Source organism: Pelodiscus sinensis, chromosome 6 (assembly GCF_052426305.1).
Source record: "Pelodiscus sinensis isolate ZL-2025 chromosome 6, ASM5242630v1, whole genome shotgun sequence".
Taxonomy (NCBI): domain Eukaryota; kingdom Metazoa; phylum Chordata; order Testudines; family Trionychidae; genus Pelodiscus; species Pelodiscus sinensis.
Genome location: NC_143057.1, coordinates 16,220,366 through 16,240,682, shown reverse-complemented (window position 1 = coordinate 16,240,682; position 20,317 = coordinate 16,220,366). Strand labels below are relative to the sequence as shown.

General features: G+C 44.5%; 1 protein-coding gene across 2 annotated transcripts in view; it reads left to right on the top strand.

The window, feature by feature from the left end:
• The window catches only part of TEK (TEK receptor tyrosine kinase), an 84,194-nt gene that overhangs the window by 61,700 nt on the left and 2,177 nt on the right, over window positions 1-20,317 (top strand). For both annotated transcript variants that reach the window (XM_014575592.4, XM_006127248.5), the window contains 8 exons: window positions 102-259; window positions 2,915-3,125; window positions 5,506-5,616; window positions 6,925-7,115; window positions 11,248-11,361; window positions 14,647-14,717; window positions 15,778-15,818; window positions 19,786-19,882. In XM_014575592.4, coding sequence (XP_014431078.3) covers window positions 102-259; window positions 2,915-3,125; window positions 5,506-5,616; window positions 6,925-7,115; window positions 11,248-11,361; window positions 14,647-14,717; window positions 15,778-15,818; window positions 19,786-19,882 — 994 coding nt within the window. The remainder of the gene's footprint in view (window positions 1-101; window positions 260-2,914; window positions 3,126-5,505; window positions 5,617-6,924; window positions 7,116-11,247; window positions 11,362-14,646; window positions 14,718-15,777; window positions 15,819-19,785; window positions 19,883-20,317) is intronic.

Below are 20,317 nucleotides of genomic sequence, written 5' to 3'. Positions count from 1 at the left end.
TGCTCTGTGCATCTGTAAAATGAGAATGCTAATCTTTTCCCTCCCTCAGAGGACGGTCAGAGTTACCTGGATGCTATTATGAGCCTTTTTTCCCTCCACAGCTCCGCATGAATTGAAAGGAGGCAAAATGCTGCTGATTGCAATCCTCGGCTCAGCAGGGATGACCTGCCTAACGATCCTCCTGGCCTTTCTCATCGTGCTGCAGCTCAAACGAGCCAACTTCCAGCACAGAATGGCACAAGCCTTCCAAAACGTGGTGGTGGGTCCCCAGTTTTGCTGTGTCAGTGCAATTGTTCATCATGGTCTCATCTGTTCTCCTTCCCTGATGGTTCCCTCTTCCTTCTCTTCCTCTTCTTCCAGCTTTCAACATAAAGTTCCCCCAGTGCACATGTTAGTAGGAATAGTGTAAAGAGATCAAGGGATCACAATTGTGGGATATGAAGTAGGAGGTCCACTTAGAGGAGGAAGGCAGCTATGTGATATGTCTTCAGCTTTGCTGTTTCTAACTCCTTTGCAGTGCCAGTGTGTGATCTGATGTGTGTGAGGACGGGGCATGCCCTGCCAGACTAGAGAGAGGCTTGTGAACACACTACTCTGTGTGGTCTGGTCTCCATGTAAGCTGCACCATGGGTAGTAAAATTCAGTGCAAGTTACTGCTGCTCTGAGCCCCTGTAACTGCTCCTTTGCAGCCTTTTTGACAGTTGTGAGCAGTAGTGGGAAGAGCTCAGAGCCATGTTGCCATGGCTCAATTTCCCAACCTGGCTCTTTGAGTGTAGATTAGGGATGTTAAATATCGGTTAATTGAATAGTTGAGTAACCTCATGAATTCTTATCGGTTATTCGACTATTCTGCAGACCCCAGTGATGGGGCCAGCAGCTAGTGCACTCCAGTTTCATTCCTGAGAAGACCTCTGCCACTCCACGCTACTGCCTCTGTATCAGAGGCAGCAGCAGGGGGTGTCAGGTAGGAGCTGGTCTGCAAGGGGAGCCAGTTTAAAAAACAGCTCCTCTCATGGACCGGCTCCCTGTCGCCCTGTGCTGCTGCCTCTGATAAAGAGGCAGCAGTGCAGGGTGGCAGGGGTCTCAACTCCCAGACTAGTGTGAGCCAGAACTGAGCCAGACTGCCTGCCCACCTGGTTCCTAATACATTTTAAATGCAGAGCTGCAGCAGGGGTAGGTCCCTTTCCCAGGCTGCTGTCCAGCCTGCTAAAAAATTTACTGGCAAGGGTGTGGGTGCGGGGGAGTGAAATGCATGTAGTCTATAGCATTATCTGATAAGCTTTTGACAAAAACAAAGGAGACTGATTGCTGCCACCACCAAGTGTAATTAAAAATATAAAATAAACCCTTTTCCAGGCAAGAGATCACTTGGAATCCCCTCCCTGAAGCAAAGCTCTCCCCCTGCCTCAATATCCATTTTGCTTGGAGTTGGGAAATCCACAGAGAACAATGGGGCTCTGCTTCTCCTAGGTAACTTAGGCATGATGTAGATTTAAGGTTACAAAAATCAACCAATACCAGTTAACCAAAACAAAGGAAAATACTTTTATTATTAAAACAAGACTACTGTTGCAAGTGTAGTAAATGACTGGGTGTTAAAAGCCATGAATCTAAATAGACTCAGGGAGAAACCATGGGCTGTAATCCTTAGTTATAAAAGGGAAAAACAATTGACCAGCTCAGACGTGATTTCCCCCCAAAAAAAGAAAAACAATAAAACCTGATGGACTAGCTAAACTTTTCTCTACATACACATTTCAATGACTTCAAGGAGTCTGTTCCTAGGAGAGTCCTTCTCTCTTGCTACCTGGGAAAAACTTCTCTGACCCAAAAACCAAGGGAAGAAAAACCCTTTCTAGGTTTGAAATTCCTTATTTTCATTTCAAAGCCCCCACCCTCAGGTGCATCTACAGAGTTGTTCATCCCTTTCCTGATTCTCCAAGTAAGTCAGACTCTCTTTTGCAGCTCCTATTCATGACACATGTCCTGATGATGGTCAGGCAAAAAAGTTGCAAGGGTCATCCCTGCTAACTTTCAGGATCTTTGGCATACCTGCAATCTGAGACCATGCCTTTCCTCACATCTGGGCCAACGCATGCACCACTTCCAAAAGCTCTCAGTGCAGCAGGATGAAACCAGATCAAGTGCTCTTCAAACTGATAACAGGTTGCTCTTTCATATAATGGACAGTATGGTCCTTGATCACCAGTTGGTAGGTCCCCTGGAAACTCTCCCTGCATTCTTTTCTTCCACAGAAACAAATCTTGTGGAGATGTATTAATTAAAGTGAGGATGACTCCCTCAAACAGAGCAGACTATTTGATGCACCACAGCTTGATTGAGAAGGGAGAGAGTGGAGAATATTTATCTGCTAGATGTAATAGTTTCCTCAGATGTTTTGCTTTCTCTTCTCTCTTTTTCAACACTCAGTGGAAGTCACTCAGCATAAAAAGGGAAGCGTAACATATCCTGGAGTCTTCCTATAGTCAGCCTCCACTGCACTATAATAACAGCTGTCAGCAAGAGTCTCACACTCCTCTCACTTAGTATGAACCAGAAGAAATTCTTCAAAAGTCAATACTCACCTGTAACCTCAGTTACATAAGTACCCTCTTTCTTTTGTTGTCTTTATCTATACCCATGCCTCTGTAAACTCCACTCCAATTCAGCTGAAATGTGTTTTACCCACAAAAGCTTCTGCCCTAATAAATCTGTTTAGTCTCTAAAGTACCACAGGATTTGTTGGTTTGGCAGATACAGACTCACACATCTACCCTTCTGAGACTTTTCAACTGTGTGAATGAGAGATGCTCAGCTTGCATGTGCTTTTACCAAGTGGGCGGTAAGCTCTGCGGTATTACTCTATATGGTCTGAACAACCGCTACTAAGACTTGGGGTGGGTTTTTTTCACAGAGAGATGAGCCAGCTGTCCAGTTTAACTCAGGAACTCTCACTCTGAGCCGGAAAGCCAAGAACAGCCCAGACCCCACCATCTATCCAGTGCTTGAGTGGAATGACATCAAATTTCAAGATGTGATTGGAGAGGGCAACTTTGGACAAGTCCTTAAAGCACGAATTAAAAAGGATGGCTTGAGAATGGATGCTGCCATCAAAAGAATGAAAGGTTAGCAATTTTCATTCACAAATGTACAGTCTTTGAGGCCAGGACTCTATGTTTCTCTGGGTTTGTACAGTACTGGTACAAGGGAACCTTGATGCTGACCCAGGCCTCTGGCTGCTATTGTAATATAATAAGATCACTTCTGCTTTTGCCTGGGAAAGTTTTGCATTTTGGTGATACCTGTTTTTACCCTTTCTCCATGGTTTTGAATTTTAACCAGATATTATTCAATATGTGAGTTTCAGTCTGTTTGATAGGCCACATTTAAAGCTCATCATTTGCTACTCCCCAGTGACAATGGCAGAGAGTCTATAAAGCAGTGTGTCTACACAGCAAAGTGATTTTGGAATAATGGCTGTTATTCCGAAATAACTATGCAAGCATCTACACAGCAATTCTGTTATTTTGAAATTATGGGCGGCTTATTCCGAAATCTGTAAACCTCATTCTACGAAGAATAACGCCTATTCCAAAATAGCTATTTTGAAATAAGGCATGTGTAGACGCTCCACTTCTGTTATTTCAAAATAGCCCTTCACGAGGGCCATTCTAGGTTATTCCTCCTGGGGCTCTAGATCGAGATAGCACGTCTCCATTAGGGAAGCCTGCCTCAGATTAATTTTGAGGCTTCCCTGCAGAGTAGACAAGCTATTTCAAAATAAGCTATTCTGGAATATCTCTTCCACAATAGCTTATTCCAAAATAACTGTGCAGCATAGACCCCAAGGTTGCATTAAATAAATAGATACAGTAGCACTCTATTGGCAGGGTCATTTAAATTTGAATGTACTTACAGTGGGGCATCTCTTCTCTATCAAAAGTATTTTCAAGATTCTTATCAGCATAGTATTTAAGTTCCAGAAATAATAGAGTACTGCCATTATAATGCCTGGAATAGTGCAGATACTGAGACGTTGTTATGTAGCTTTCTAAAGCATGATCCATGGAAAAATTGGCAGTTGTGAAAGGGTGGCCATTGTAACTTCCATTGTGAGTATAGGAAGACACCACAGTTGTTGCTGGGTCATGATAAGGTGAATGCTGAGTAATTACATATACCAACTGGCTGTGTCTAGACTCGCAAGTTTTTCCGCAAAATCATCTGCTTTTGCAGAAAAACTTGCCAGCTGTCTACACTGGCCACTTGAATTTCCGGAAAAGCACTGACGATCTCATGTAAGATCGTCAGTGCTTTTCTGGAAATACTATGCTGCTCCCGTTCGGGCAAAAGTCTTTTTCCGAAAGACTTTTGCGCGAAAGGGCCAGTGTAGACAGCACAGTAGTGTTTTCCGCAAAAAAGCCCCGGTCGCGAAAATGGCGATCGGGGCTTTTTTGCGGAAAAGCGCGTCTAGATTGGCCACGGACGCTTTTCCGCAAAATAGTGCTTTTGCGGAAAAGCATCCTGCCAATCTAGACGTGCTTTTCCAAAAATGCTTTTAACGGAAAGCTTTTCCGTTAAAAGCATTTTCGGTAAATCATGCCAGTGTAGATGTAGCCACTGTGTATTCTTTATGGATGAAAAGCTGATCTAAGAGTGGCTAGCCCAGAAAGGTGGTACCATTCTGGCTATGCCAATGTGCTGGCTACAATAAACAAGTACTACAGGGACAAGAAAAACCTGTATATGGTAAATCAAAACAAGTTTAAGGGCAACACACTAACCTAATTCTCAATATTTGTAATGCATCTTTAAATGGAAAGATCCAAGTATTGCTGATTTTGCTCTCAGTAGGCTCAATCCAAATCCTAGGGTAAGTCTTTTGATTTTTTACTGGGATTAGATTGGACAATTAATTAAAGACAAAGTGAATCATGGCTGTAGCCAAGGTTTATTTAAGTTTGAAGGATAGGTATAAAATCAGGCCACCGTCTCTTAGTGGCATATTCCACAATTGTACTCTGATATTTTAGACTTTGCAGAACTCTAAATATTCCTAGTGTATGATCATCTTAGTTTGTATATGGATTTTGGCTACTTTTATTACCATTGAATTAGGTGCCTTAAGGCTCTTGATACTTGGGGATTTCAGTATCAAGATCTGATCCCTCTTTTTTAGGCTGATGGATTTGCATAATTGTTGCTTAAACACAACGCAGAGTGAAGGCTTGTTTTCTTCCACATAACCTACGAAGGCATGTTGTGTTTCCAAATCGTAAGAGGAATAACATATTGGGTCTGACCATTGAAGACATTATGGTACCTCTAGGTTTTGATTGAAGAATCATGTTTGTATTTAGGTGAAGATTGGAATACCATGGAGTTTATCACCCTCTGTAGACATCAACCTGGCATCCAAGATCTTGTCATAATTAACAGAAACAACAGCCTGGTTATAACAGCAGTTCAGATGAGTGCATAAACAAATATTTATTTGATTTCCAGAGTATGCCTCAAAGGATGATCACAGAGACTTTGCCGGAGAACTGGAAGTTCTGTGTAAACTTGGACATCATCCCAATATCATAAATCTTTTGGGAGCATGTGAACATCGGGGTAGGATACTTTTGGATACCTGACTTTAGAAATCAAGAAAATAAAATAGAAAATTAGACATTTGTCCAGGCCAGAAATTCTCCTTCTAATTAAAGTAATTATTGTTCTCAGAAAAGGAAAGACAGCACCCTAAAATGTAAGCAGATTTTTACATGAAGTATTTAGATGTGTTTAACAAACAGAAAATACAATGTAGCTAAACAATGGTCTGTGGGCCACCAGTGTGGTTTACAGAGTTAATCTTTGTGAAAACCAAGCAAAGGGGTAGTTGGAGGGGAGGTTCATTCAGAAGCCAGTATTTAGCTGAGAGACTGAGTAAATAGAGCTACATTGATTATACCAATTAATAATCTAGCCATGTACTACAATAGAACCTCAGAGTTACAAACTGACTGGTCAGCCATGCACCTCATTTGAAACTGGAAGTACGCAATCAGCAGAGACAATAGAGAAAGGACGGGGGAATGCAGTACAGTACTGTGTTAAATATAAACTACTAAAAAGAAATGAAAAGTTTAAAAAAAGATTTGACAAGGTAAGGAAACTGGTTCTATGCTTGTTTCATTTAAACTGAGATGATTAAAAGCAGCATTTTTCTTCTGCACAGTAAAGTTTCAAAGTTGTATTAACTCAATGTTCAGTTGAAAACTTATGAAAGAACAACCATAATGTGACTCTGAACAAAACAAATATCCTCCATTCCTGAGGTGTTTGTAATTCTGAGATTCTACTGCATTGTGAGCAGCTAGACTACAACATGTCTGTTATGACTGTTTCTAAACTATAAAATCACAAGAATCTTGTGGAAATGCCCATCATTACCATCTTCTTCTGCATCTGAGGGATACAAAATGTATTTGTTTGCCTGCTTTTGAGTTGTGTGCGCCATTATATCAGGGGTGGGCAATAAGACACAGGCAGTTTGCCAGGGTTAGTCCCTGGTGGGCCTCCAGCACTTTATTTACCTGCACATCCACAGGTATGGCCACTTGCAGCTCCCATTGGCCATGGATTGCAGTTTCTGGCCAATGGTGTGTCCCGGTCAGTGGCACTTTCCACAGCTGCCACTGGCTAGGGACAGCGATCTGCAGCTAATAGGAGCTGCTAGTGGCCATACCTGCAGATGCGCAGATAAATAAAGTGCTGGCGGCCTATCAGGGACTAACCCTGGTTAACCCATGGGCTGTTTATTGCCCACCCCTACAGTATACTGTAGTAGTGAGACCCAGTCAGGGGGAATGCGTAAGTGTTGGCACATCTGCATTTTAGCTGTAACATTGCTCTCTCTCTCTCTCTCTTTTACTTTAGGGTATCTTTACCTGGCTATTGAATATGCACCACATGGAAATTTACTCGATTTCTTGAGGAAGAGTAGAGTGCTAGAGACAGACCCAGCATTTGCTATTGCTAACAGCACTGCCTCCACATTGTCCTCTCAGCAGCTTCTGCATTTTGCAGCAGATGTGGCCAGAGGAATGGACTACTTAAGCCAAAAACAGGTCAGCTGTGAGCCCCTTAATTTTTGAAAACACAGCACTTTATTTTTTAGGGCTTGATCTAATTTTTGTCACCTCTGTTCTAGGGATGTAAGCGACTAGTCGACTATTGGATAAGCAAAAGCTAACCCTGCTGTGCCTCCCCGCTTATCGACTTATTGAATAATTGACTAGTCGATGGAGAATCCATCGACAAGTCTATTAGCTGATTAAACTAAATTTAACATCCCTACTCTAGTCAGCATGTAATGTTAGTTCTATACCGTAACTGATATTTTATACATTTTTTCAGTGAATTATTTGTTCCTACAATACTGATTTATTTTTCTAGAATATAGAGCTAGCTATCAACTTAACATTCACTCCTTCACTTATCCAGTTACAGTGTCAATTCTAAGTGGGCAAGAAGACCAGCTTATAAACTTGTTCTCCCTACTAAAAAAGCAAAATGTCTGTGACTTTCCTACTGTTTAAATTGTGGCCCTTGAAATTCACAGAAAATTACCAGCACTGCATAAGTTAATAGAAGGGCTGAATTTTGGTATCATCCTTAAAACTATCCAGAGGAGGAGGAGTGCCGTGGAAATTGCCTGGCTTGCTTTTGTCTGCCCTTGAAATTCCTTGGCAAGCCATTCCTCACAATCTCCATGGCAGGCCTGGGCAAAATCGGCCCGTGGGCCAAATCCGGCCTGCCAAGCCACTGGATCCGGCTTGCGGAGGCAGCGGGGAGCCCCAGGCAGGATTCTCTGCTTACCCCGCAGCCCGTGCAGAAATGTGGCTGCAGGGGCTCCATTTCTGTTTTATAACTAGAGAGGGGGGAGAGAGTTTAAGGAGCCGCCCCGGCCCCAACACAATCCCATTAGCCAGTTTCTGGCCAGAAACCAGCCAATGGGAGCTGCTCGCTGGAATAACAGGCAGCCAAATAGAACCACACCCCCTCTCTTTGGCTCAGTTATTCAATGAAGCACATGGCCAGGCGTGCATGCAGGCTGGCTGGCTTTGAAACATTTTAAGCTCTGCAAGCCTTAGCTCTGCAGGCATGAAGGCTGGTTTGGCAGCTGGCAGGTAAGTTTCTTGGCCACAGCCTGCTTCTGGCACCCCAGCCCTTTCCTGCCCCAACCTCCTGCCCCCCCCCTCAACATACCTAAACCCTCTGTCCCCCTCTTACACACATACCCCCTCCTAGATCTGGCAACCCAATCTCCTGCCCCAGATCACAATCCCTTCCTACTCTAGGTCACATGCCAAACCCCGGCACTCCAGACCCCTGCCCTAGATCACAACCGCCTCCTTCACCCAATCTCCCATTTGGATTGACAGGTGTCCGTTTTTCACCCAGACAGGCTGGTATTTGTGGGCTCCGTCCGGTAAAAAAAACAGGAAATACCGGACATATGAAATGTCCGGTATTTCCCGTTTCTCTGGGACGGAAGCCCATCGGGACAATTTTCCCTTGCTGAGTCTGGCAGGGGTGGGGGAGTGAGAAGCGAAACAGAGTCTAGTGAAGGGGGGGGCAGGAGGGGACAGTTGCCAGACACCACACTAGGGGGCACTGGTCTTGGGTGGGAGCGGAGCACACGCTGCTCCGGCCCATGTGACCTGCAGAGACCGGGAGCTGGCCACGTGATGTCTCCCTGAGGCAGCCGAACCGGGTGGCAGGAACAGCTACTTTAAAAGTCAGATTTTTCCTCCATGCCTGGCTGTACAGCGGGGTGGGGGGAGATTTGATTTGAGTGGGGGCTTCCAACGCTGGGGATGCCTGCCTTAGGGGGAGGGGCGAGTGCACTGGGATGGGGGGACTCTAGGAAGGCCTGGGTCTGAGGCAGGAGTGAGTGCATTGAGATGGGAAGACTGTGGCTCAGGGGGAAGGGTGGGTGCATTGATGGTTAGTGTGTGGTCCCAAACTGTAGGGAGTGGTGCAACTTTTGCTTAACAACTTTGGCTCCCTCCCCCCACTCCTTTTTTTTTTTTTTTTTTTTTTTTTTGCTTAACTTTGGTCTCCCCTTTTTTTTTCCTCAACAGAATTTTTTTCTCAGTGCTTTTTTTTGGGGGAGGGGTGAGAGAGGCGGGGGGGGGAGGTTCGGTATTTTTTGTTAAACCATCTGGCAACCCTGTCTCCCTCCCAGACTCCAGTTTCCCTCCTGCACCCCAATCTCTTACCCCAAGATCCCTTCTGCACCCAGTCTCCATCCCAGACCCCACATCTTCTCTATTAATATCAATGAAGAGTGCAGCCCTTGAACACTTTCCAAAATTTTGGAGCAGCCCCCTGTCAAAAATTATTGCCCACCCCTGCTCTATGGCAAGCATGACAGAGGGGCATTCTGGGAGAGCATGGGGAGAGGATTAAGTGGCATTCTAACCCAGACATGGTACTTTAGACCAGTGGTTCCCAAACTTTTTTACACCGCGGATCGGACCAGCAAACCCATTCACAAACTTTTGGCGGACTAGTAACATTTTATTCGCATATTTGCATATTCATTCATTATGTTACCAGTCCATAAGGGATCAGAGTTTGCAGATATCCACAACACTAAAAAAAGTTCACGGAAAGAATTCCCCTCTGGCTGCTAGGTGGGGCAGCACCTCCCCGGGGGTGACTGGTGCCTGCAGAGGGAGGGGTACAGGAAGGAGCACCCACTTGGGGCAGAGGGCACCTGGCAACTTTAGAAATTTTCTCAGGAGCACAGGAGCTGTTGCTTCCCATGGGGAGGGGAGCTGCCATTGTATCACCCCCATCTCCTTCTGTACAACCCCTTCCCGTGTGTCTCCCTTCCCCAGCCAGGTTGCTCTTGCCCCCAAAGTCTCACCCAGCCACACTCCCCACACTCCCCCTTTTCCTCCCTCAGAGTTTCCTTCCATATGCACCCTCCTCCCATCCGCCCCATAAGTCTCCCCTGAATCCCTCCAACCTCCCTTCAGCGTCTCCTGCATCCCCCTCCTGCCCCCGCATCACACATCCCTGTTTTCCCTCACCCCCTTTAATCCCCTCCTGATGTTCCCCCGCCCCCCCAACCATGGGCTGGCTCCCCCTGCCCTGCACATGCTGGGAGCTGGCGGTAGTTTCTGGGGCCCAGGCAGGGATTGCAGCCAGCTGTGCTGGGAGCAGCTGGTGACAAACTCTCCCCCTGCAGGCCGGGGACATTGCTCTCGGGCAGGGGAAAGGAGGAGGTGGCTCTTACCTGTTCCCGAAGCACTGCCCACCCTGGGGTAGAGGCTGGCAAGGTTGGGGGTGCTGCCCTGGGAGAGGTTCCCAGGGAGAGTCCCTTTCCCAACTGCAGCTCGAGCTCTTGGGGCCCCACAGCAGCCCCCCCTCCACCAAGGCTAGGGGATCCAGCCCAGAGCCTGGCCCCAGAGTCCCCGCAAGCAGGGGCTGCGAGTCCTCCATCTGCAGGGGCTACTGAGCCCAGCGATCACTTGCTTCCCCCTTACCTGCTGCCCGCAGGGTCCTAGTGCTGTACCTCCTCATTGGAGCGCCTTCCCAGAGCCCCTGACAGCTGCTCTGGGTCCTAGCACGACGCCCACTGCTCGAGCAGCATGCTGCAGCCCAGCAACCAGACAAGACTGCAGACGGCAGTTGGGAACCGCTGCTTTAGATGCTAGTAAGAGTGGCAGGGATGTGAGTATGTAAAAGGAGGCGAGCAGCCCAATACTTAATTTGTGCCAAGGCTTGCCAGGGCTGAGCACCAGCGCCTCTAGGCTTGGCACTACATAACCCTGTCACCTCTGAGCTTATTGCATCAGTTATTAATGTAAAAAAATTGCTTGAGCCTTGGTACCTCTTTTATTCCAACTGAGCACTGTAACAGCCATTTTGAGGTTGCTTTTACAGCCTTTAAAGTGCCCAGATGTAGGCTGGGTTTGTGTGGCCTCATGAGATATTTTAACATGGATAGTAATTTGTGGGGTTTACGAATTTGCAGTTAATACTCTCACTCTTCTCTTCCTTTCACCTTTTCTCTATTATACCAGAAGCTTGAATCACTATTTTCAATGTATTGTCATGTCAAGCAGTTTCCTTTGCCATCTTTTCTGGGTTTCTGCATTTTGGCAGTTTTGACTGTAGCACACAGTATAATGCAAAATGCCAGGATCATGGGTTACATGGGAATTTCTGTTTTCTTTACTATAGTTTATTCATCGTGATTTGGCAGCAAGAAACATCTTGGTTGGAGAAAACTATGTTGCAAAAATAGCAGATTTTGGATTGTCTAGAGGTCAAGAAGTTTATGTTAAAAAGACCATGGTAAGACTTGAAATGAATGTTTTCAGCATGGTCATACTTTCACACAATCAACCATTGCGTGTTATCACTCTGTCTTTTTGTAGAGATGGGGCCAAGAGACAAAGGTTGAATCTTAACCTTTCTAAAGTCCAAGGAACCAAAAACAAAAATTGCATGGAATGTTCAGGGATATTTAGATGTAGCATTTTCATAGAATCATAGAGTTAGAAGAGACCTCAGAAGGTCATCAAGTCCAGCCCCCTGCCCAAGGCAGGACCAATCCCAACTAAATCATCCCAGCCAGGGCTTTGTCAAGCCGGGACTTAAAAACAGGGATGGAGATTCTACCACCTCCCTAGGTAACCCATTCCAGTCTTCACCATCCTTCTAGTGAAATCATTTTTCCTAATATCCAGCCTAGATACCCCTACTGCAATTTGGGGCAATTGTTCTTCATTCTGTCATCTGTCACCATTGAGAACAGCTTCTCTCCACCCTCTTTGGACCCCCCCTTGAGGTAGATGAAGGCTGCTATCAAATACCCCCTCACTCTTTTTTCTGTATACGAAATAAGACCAAATCCTTTCCTTATAAGTCGTGCTCCCGCCCCCTAATCCTTTTTGTTTCCCTCTGTTGGACTCTCTCCAGTGTGTCAACATCCTTTCTGTAACGGGAGGAGAGGGGAGAGGGCAGGCACAGAACTGGACGCAATACTCCAGATGTGACTTCACCAGTGCCAAATAAAGGGGAATAATCACTTCCCTAGATCTTCTGGAGTAACCACACTAAGGGCTGTGTCTAGACTGGCAAGTTTTTCCGCAAAATCAGATGATTTTGCGGAAAAACTTGCCAGCTGTCTACACTGGCCATTTGAATTTCCAGAAAAGCACTGACGATCTCATGTAAGATCGTCAGTGATTTTCCGGAAAAACTATGCTGCTCCCGTTTAGGCAAAAGTCTTTTTCCGAAAGACTTTTGCCCAAAAGGGCCAGTGTAGACAGCACAGTACTGTTTTCTGCAAAAAAGCCCCGATCGCGAAAATGGCGATCGGGGCTTTTTTGCAGAAAAGTGCGTCTGGATTGGCCACGGACACTTTTCCACAAAAAGTGCTTTTGCAGAAAAGCATCCTGCCAATCTAGACGTGCTTTTCCGAAAATGCTTTTAATGGAAAACTTTTCCGTTAAAAGCATTTTCGGAAATTCATGCCAGTGTAGACATAGCCTAGGTGTGTGGGTTACATACTCACCGGCAGTACTCCTACTAATGCACCCCAATACGCCATTAGCCTTCTTGGCTCACTGTTGACTCATATCCACCTCCTCTTCCACTATAACCCCCAGGTCTTTTTCTGCCACTAGGTCCCCAGCCTGTAACAATGCTTGGAATTCTTCCGTCCCAAGTGTAGAACTCCGCACTTGTCCTTGTTGAATCTCATCAGATTTCTTTTGGCATAATCCTTCAATTTGTTCAGGTCACTCTGGACCCTATCCCTACCCTCCAGTATATCTACCTCTCTCCCTAACTTCATGTCTTCTGCAAAGTTGCTAAGGGTGCAATCCATCCCCTCATCAGGATTCCCTCTAAACTGCGTGCCTACATACTTAACAGGCTGGTCCACACATCCACAAGAAGGCCAAACGTCATTGTCTCTTTGCTAATGGGCCATTATAGCTCTAAATACCATTAATGGTCCTCACTTAGCATGACTATATTAATAACACAGATTTATACTCCATATTCCTAACTTGAGCTACATAGATGATACATGCATACAATTGGGAAAATCATATTCAGTAGATTATAACTTCCAATGGTATCTTGTATGGTGTATTTTGAATAAGGAATATTCCAGTTATGTCATATTCATAATTGCAAGCATATTTTCATAAAGCATATGGAATGCCCCTCACACAAATCATTTGAAAGTTTGTACTCAAACTCTGACCTTCATATTTATTTCTTCAGTATGAGAGAAAATGAGACAAACGGTTACTTACCTTTGTAACTGTTGTTCTTTGAGATGTAGTGCTCATATCTATTCCAGGTGAGATGCGTGCACACCACATGCACAACTGCCAGAAAGTTTTTACCCTACCTACCACCAGTTGGTTTGGCTGTGGAGCCGTCTGCCATGGTTACATGGATCCGACTTACATCAGGTCCCTACTTACAAACGGGGTGAGGCAACCCTGCACTAGCTGCTCCCCCCCAGAAGACCAGGGAGATGCGGAGCGGCTTTTCTCAGCAGACACCTCAGCTTGAGAATAAAGGACTGAGGGAAGTGAGGTGTGGGAGAATAAAACTGAGCTCTGGAGAAATGTTTGGCTAGAGTTTCCTACAATATGTACCAGTTCCGACTTACATACAAATTCAACTTAAGAACAAACCTACAGTCCCTATCTTGTACGTAACCCGGGGACTGCCTGTATATAAACCTGCCGAGCCCACCACCCCCAGTGCCAGCTACTCTGATAGTGAGGAAGGAGGGTGGATATGGAATAGCTATGAGCAACACATCTCAAAGATCAAGCTACAAAAGCGAGTGTTGTTTTTTCTTCTTCAAGTGCTTGCTCATATGTCTTCCAATTGAGGTGATTCACAAACTTACCCGGGGTGAGGAGGCGGAGTCAATGTGTAGCTGATTCAAATAAGATGGCCCCCAAAGCCGCCACATGTCTGGACTGATGAACAGTAGCGTAGTGTGATGTAAAGGTATGAACTGAGGACTAGGTCACAACCCTACAGATTTCCTGGAGAGGAATATGGGCCAGAAAAGCAGCCGAGGAAGCCTGCACCCGCATGGAATACATCATGAGAGGCAGCAGAGAAACTTGTTTCCATTTCCTACTGGGCCCACACATTTGGAAAAAACTTATCCTTGTTTAATTGGGCACTATACATCTGGGATCTGATCAATGTTCCCTCTAATTTTTTCCATCCATGTGCAGAATACATTTTATGAACACCAAGGTGCGTGTGAATGTGCACCACCAGTAGAAACACAAAGCCTAGCTGTGGGTGCTCTGCTAATCAGCTGGGCAGCATTTGAATTTCTCTTGAGTGTCTGCACAAGTGCACAGATTACAGGGAACAACGGGCGTGATTGTACAACGGGATCTCAAGTTGAGGAGCACTTACTTCAGTAAGCCTATTGACTTGAATGGTGGGGTTACTTGTGTAAGTGCTCGCTAATATAAGCAATTTTTGCTAAAAGGAAACTTTGTGATATAGGTTTCAATAAGGTTATTGTGAGTACTACCATTAACGTTATAGCTTGTAATACAATTCCAATGGCTTCAATTCCAGGGACGACTTCCAGTGCGATGGATGGCAATTGAATCTCTAAATTACAGTGTGTACACCACAAACAGTGATGTGTAAGTACAGTTCTATAGTCTGTTTTTAATAAGACTTTATTTAATAACATAAAAGCTTCATATTGGAAATGTTTTTTGCCAGAGTTTCTTATTCATGAAACTCAGAAAACACAGATATATGCATCACCATGTGGACAAACACCTTGAGCTGTCTGAAAAACTGAAGCAAGCTAGGTTTGGGTCTGATGTGAGTTTTTACAAAATATACTGGATGTTTGGTCATGGAGGCATCTCTATTTTGAAACTAAAACACAAATGAATCATTGGAGGGCCCATGCATGCACGAGCTTCTGCCAACAAAGTCCAGCAAGTAACCAGGAAAACAGCAAAAGTACAGCTCTAGGATAGCAGTACTTTCAGGAAGAACAGATACATCTGGCCAACTCTATGGTCTTCATCTAGCAAATTAGTTAAGTATGTGAATAACTATAAGCACTTGAGCAGTCTCATTAAACTCAACAGGACTAATTTTAGGATTAAGTGCCTTGCTGGATCACAGCTTGCATGGAAATGAAGAAAGTCACCAGAGGAGATGCCTCTGCAGAAATGTTTTGTATAAACTATAGCAGGGGAGTCAATTATTTTTTGTCAAAGTCCACATTTCTTGGTCAAGGTGCAGTCAAAGTTCTGACTCCAGAGATGATGCTGATGATGATATTTTGGGATCCATTCAAAAGCATCTGGTGGTCCAAATTTGGCCCATGGATGATCCTGGACTATAGTGTTGCTTCATTTTCTATGTGACTTCTGTAACATTTCATCATTTTCTATAGAACTTCTCTGAAGTTAGTCACTATAAATCTTTAAGTGCAGAGAAGAAAAGGGGGCAATACTCATTTGCTGCTGCTGGGAATCTGGCCTTGTGTTTTAAGGCCTGGATCCTTACTCCCAAACAGAAGATTGATCAGAAATAATGAAACATTGAAGAGAGTAAACTTACATTCTCTGTATATTAGCAAATTGTCTTTTAAAAATATCGTGTTAAATGACACATCTCCTCACTTTTAATTATCATTCCTAAGTGCTTTTTGTGAGTGCTTTTTCTTTGTCTTCATTGCAGATGGTCATATGGTGTCCTACTATGGGAAGTAGTTAGTTTAGGTAAGTATCTGTATTTATTGATACACAAATAAACCAGCATGGGATATTCTAGTACAGTACCCTAATTTGTCACAATTCCAGCTCAGTCTAGGTCAGGCACCACATTACATGAGAAAGGCAGAGGGCGCCTCTTTACATTATCTTCTGACAAGGATTTTACACCAGATATTTACTTTTTAAATAATGAATATTCCAAGGGCTAGAGTCATAAAAGGACTGAGGCATTTGATTACCACTTAGGCAACTACATCCCAGAATCAGGCAGCAGAGAACCTGTGCCCAATTGCCCCTGAGCTCTGTAGGCACCTCTGTTTCTTCTTCAAGGAATGTTCCTGTGGGTGCTCCACTTTGAGGTGCACCGGTGTCACTGCGCTTCTAATCAGAGTTTTATGATAGCAGAGCCCCCGGTCAGCTGTGCACGCAGAACACCGGCACGCGACCTTTGAAACGGCTATCCCACGTGCACAGCCAACCACCTCCTCAGTTCCTCTCTGACCACTGCCGGCTTTGGTTGCAGCAGAGCACTTGCCTTCGTGTCACCTTGTTATTAGTTTTTAGATAGAGTTGATAGTTAGTTAATAGTTATTAGCATAGTTGAGTTCTTTACTATAGTTTGTTAAAAAAATTGTAGTTTAAACCATGATTCATTATTTATACTGCATATGGATAGTTGCGGTCCTACTGCTAAGTGACCGCTTGGAAGAGACTGTTTTACTGTGACATACCTGGCTCACCAGGATTTTAAAAGTGTAAGAGCTGCAGGCTCCATTTCTGTATCAGATGGACACTCAGAGTGTGTCCGCTGTTTGGGTGAGGAGCATGACACAGAACAGCGCCCTCACTGAAAGAAGCTGACAATCAGAACAAGAAAAGCGAGGAAACTCCAGCTAAAGATGATTAGCATGGAGAAAACCTCAGTCTGTTTCAGACCCCGACCATGCCACACCACCCAGGCAGGCAACATTAACAATCATGATAGATGCTTTGCTGATGGGCTGGGGAGCATGCTTGGGCAAACACATTGTCCAAGCCCAATGGGACAAGGAGGAGACAAACAACCACATAAATCTACTCAAACTCAGGGCAGAACACAATGCCCGTGTTCATTTTCTGCCACTGATTCAAAACAAAACTGTCCAGATACTAACGGACAATGTCACAACAAAGTATTATTATATCAATCAGCAAGGGAGAGTTTGATCTTACCAGTTATGTTGGGAAGCAGTGAACTGTGGGAGTAGTGCATCCTGAGAAACATAACACTTATAGCTACCTACCTCCCAGGCAAGGACATCCTGGCAGATATTTGCAGCAGAAACTTCCCACAAAAACACAACCATCTATTTCAAAAGTGGGGTTTTCTGCTGGTAGACCTATTTGGCACCCACAAGAACAAGAAGTGCCCATATTACTGCTCCACTGTGGGCATAGGTCCCCAATCACTGGGGGATGCATTCAGCATAAAATGGGAAGCAGCCCTCCTATACGCATTCCCACCTTTCCCACAGATCCAACGCACTATCCTGAAATTCAAGCAGGACAAAGCCAAAGTCATACTCATAGCCCCAAGTTGGCCCAAGCAAACCTGGTATCCCTACCTGGTGCATATGAGTGTACATCCACCATACTGCCTCCCTCCAGTCCAATCTCTGCTCACATAGCAGAATGGGCAGATGCACCACGTAGATGTCAACACACTCCATCTTCACACCTGGATGGTAACTGGTTGATGCCTACAGAAATGAAGTACCCCGAGGAAGTGCAGCAAATCCTTGTGAACTGCCTACAACCAGAAAACCATATAAACAGAAATGGCTTTGCTTCACAGTCTGCTGTTCCAAACAGAACTGTACCCCTAGAGAGACTGGAGTTTTAAAGATACTTACCTACCTGTTAGAACTACTTAAAACAGGACTATCAATAAGTTCAATTAAAGTACAGCTCACAGCCATAGCAGCACTGCATCTCCCAATACAAGTTTATTCTGTATTGACTCGCCCATCCACCAAGAGATTCCTCTGAGGCTTACACAATAAGTTTCCACCACAAAGAGACCCAATTCCAGCATGGGACCTCAACCTCATCCTCAGGGCACTCAGAGACAAGCCCTTTGAACCATAAGCCACCCGTTCCCTTCTACACTTGTTAATGAAGGTCACCTTTTTGGCAATGGCAAAAAGCAATGGTAGGCTCAACAGCTTTCCTCAGAGGCATATGAACAGAAGGAATCTGCAAAGCTGCCACGTGGGTTTCAGCACACGCCTTCACGCAGCACTACACCATCCAGTCGTTTGCAGATGCTGATGCATGTTTTGGCACTTACCAAATTAAATTAATTGAAGCGCCCACCACCAAGCATGAACACTGCTTCATAGTCACCTCAAGCTGGAGCACCCACAGGGGACATTCCTCGAAGAAGAAGGGACGGTTACTCGACTGGTGCAATAACGGGAGTTCTTTGAGATGGTTGTCCCTGTGGGTGCTCTACCACCCACTCTCCTCCCCTCTGCTTCAGATTCGACTACGTCCAGGTCAAAGAAGGAACTGAGGAGGTGGTTAGCTGTGCACATGGAATAACCATTTCAAAGGTTGTGCACTGGCGTTCCGTATGCACAGCCAACCAGGGACATTGCTGTCATAAATCTCCGATTAAAGGCGCAGCGGTGCTGGTGCTCCTCAAGGTGGAGCACCCATGGGAACAATCATCTCGAAGAATTCCACTTACTGCACCAGATGAGTATTTTCTGTTTCTGAGTGCATGCCCTGCAGCTGCGCTAGGTGTCTGGATGTCTAAGTCCAAGAGCCATGCAGAAACCAGGGACAGATACTTGTTATTTCACCTAAGTCACCTCCAGGGCCCAATCTAATAAATGTGCTCAGAGCATGCCTGTCAGATTGGGCCCTTTGAGATGAGTTTGTTCACAATGGCCCGAGAAGGAGCCCGTACCCCTCAGCTTAGCAGCTTTCATTGGCTGTTTTAGGCAAGGAGCCAACTACAGTAGACTTCCGATAATCCGGAACCTATGGGACCTAGGTGGTGCCGGATTATCAGATATACCGGACTATCAGGAGGTACTATAAGATGGTTATATATATATATATATATATATATATGTATATACTGTATATAAAGTATACTTAACCCTTTTTATTGTACATACTGTATACAGTATACTGCAATGTTTTCATTTTTTTAAGCCTTTTTTACCTTTTTTGCTCAGTTCAGCTGCTGCCGCTGTTACCTTGTGACTCATGTTTTGCCAAAGCTCACTCACTAGGCTCTTGCCGTTTTGATGCCGGACTATCAGGAGTGCCGGACTATTGGATGCCGGACTATTGAAGTTTTATTGTAGTATGCTGGCTTTTTGTGAATCCCATCCTGAGATTTCCCCATTAATTGTACAGGGAGCCTAGGTGCCAAACTGAAGCTTTCTGAATCAGTGATGTTCTAGGCACCCAAACTCAGTGTCTCCAGGCCTACGTTTCTTTATGCCCCTTGCCTAGCCTTAAGATTACTCTCCAAATTGAACTGCACACACTACTGAGTATAATACTAGTCACAGGGGCCTAAGTCTTATTTTAGCAGTGTAAATAAGGAATAATGCTTCGGAAGGCAGTGTAAGTCAGATCAGAAGCAGGCCCACTGATGGCAAGAATTTTAGAAAGACACATTATCATCAATGGAGCTATGTTTATACCAGCTGAAGATCTGACCTGTTTGCTTTTTACTTGTCTGTAAAACACTGTTTTAGCACTACATAAATAATGAATAAAATTATGATTATTAAATACAGTTATTCAGTACAATGTACCTTCTAAGATGGAGTAGTTAGATACCTACAAGTAGTTTGTTGCTGCACCATTCTATGGCTCTTGTGCTAATGGCAATTAGCCTTGTTTGTGATTCCACTAGAAAAATGTTTGTGACATCACTTAAAACCCAGTGTTTAAAAATCTTGTGCTTTAGGTGGGACACCATACTGCGGAATGACGTGTGCAGAACTCTATGAGAAATTGCCACAAGGGTACAGACTGGAAAAGCCTCTCAATTGTGATGACGAGGTGTAAGCAAACAAGTTCATTAATTATTTTATTTGCACTGTTTACTGTGAAACTAGCAGCTTTTAGGGAAAGCATGTTTCAGCGAATGTGTGGGGTTTTTTAAATACAAATAATAGAGTTGTAGAAGGAGCTATCATGTGAGTCCCGACTGCACAGTTGGTTGCAGAAAGATAGTTCACCTCCAAACATATGCTTTTTACAGGATGGGTGGTTGTCAGTTTGAAAACCACCGCAACTTTCAATAAAAATCATCTTCAAGGAGGCAAATTTAAGCCCAAATATGAATTTAAAAGAGTAAACAAAGCACATTTGAATTAAAATTAAATCAATTTGCTACCTTAAAAGTTGTGAGCAACACTAGTATCATGATCACTAGCCTGCTGGAAGCAATGAAAGAGCTCATGTGATATGTGCCATGCAGTAAAGCCAATTCTTAC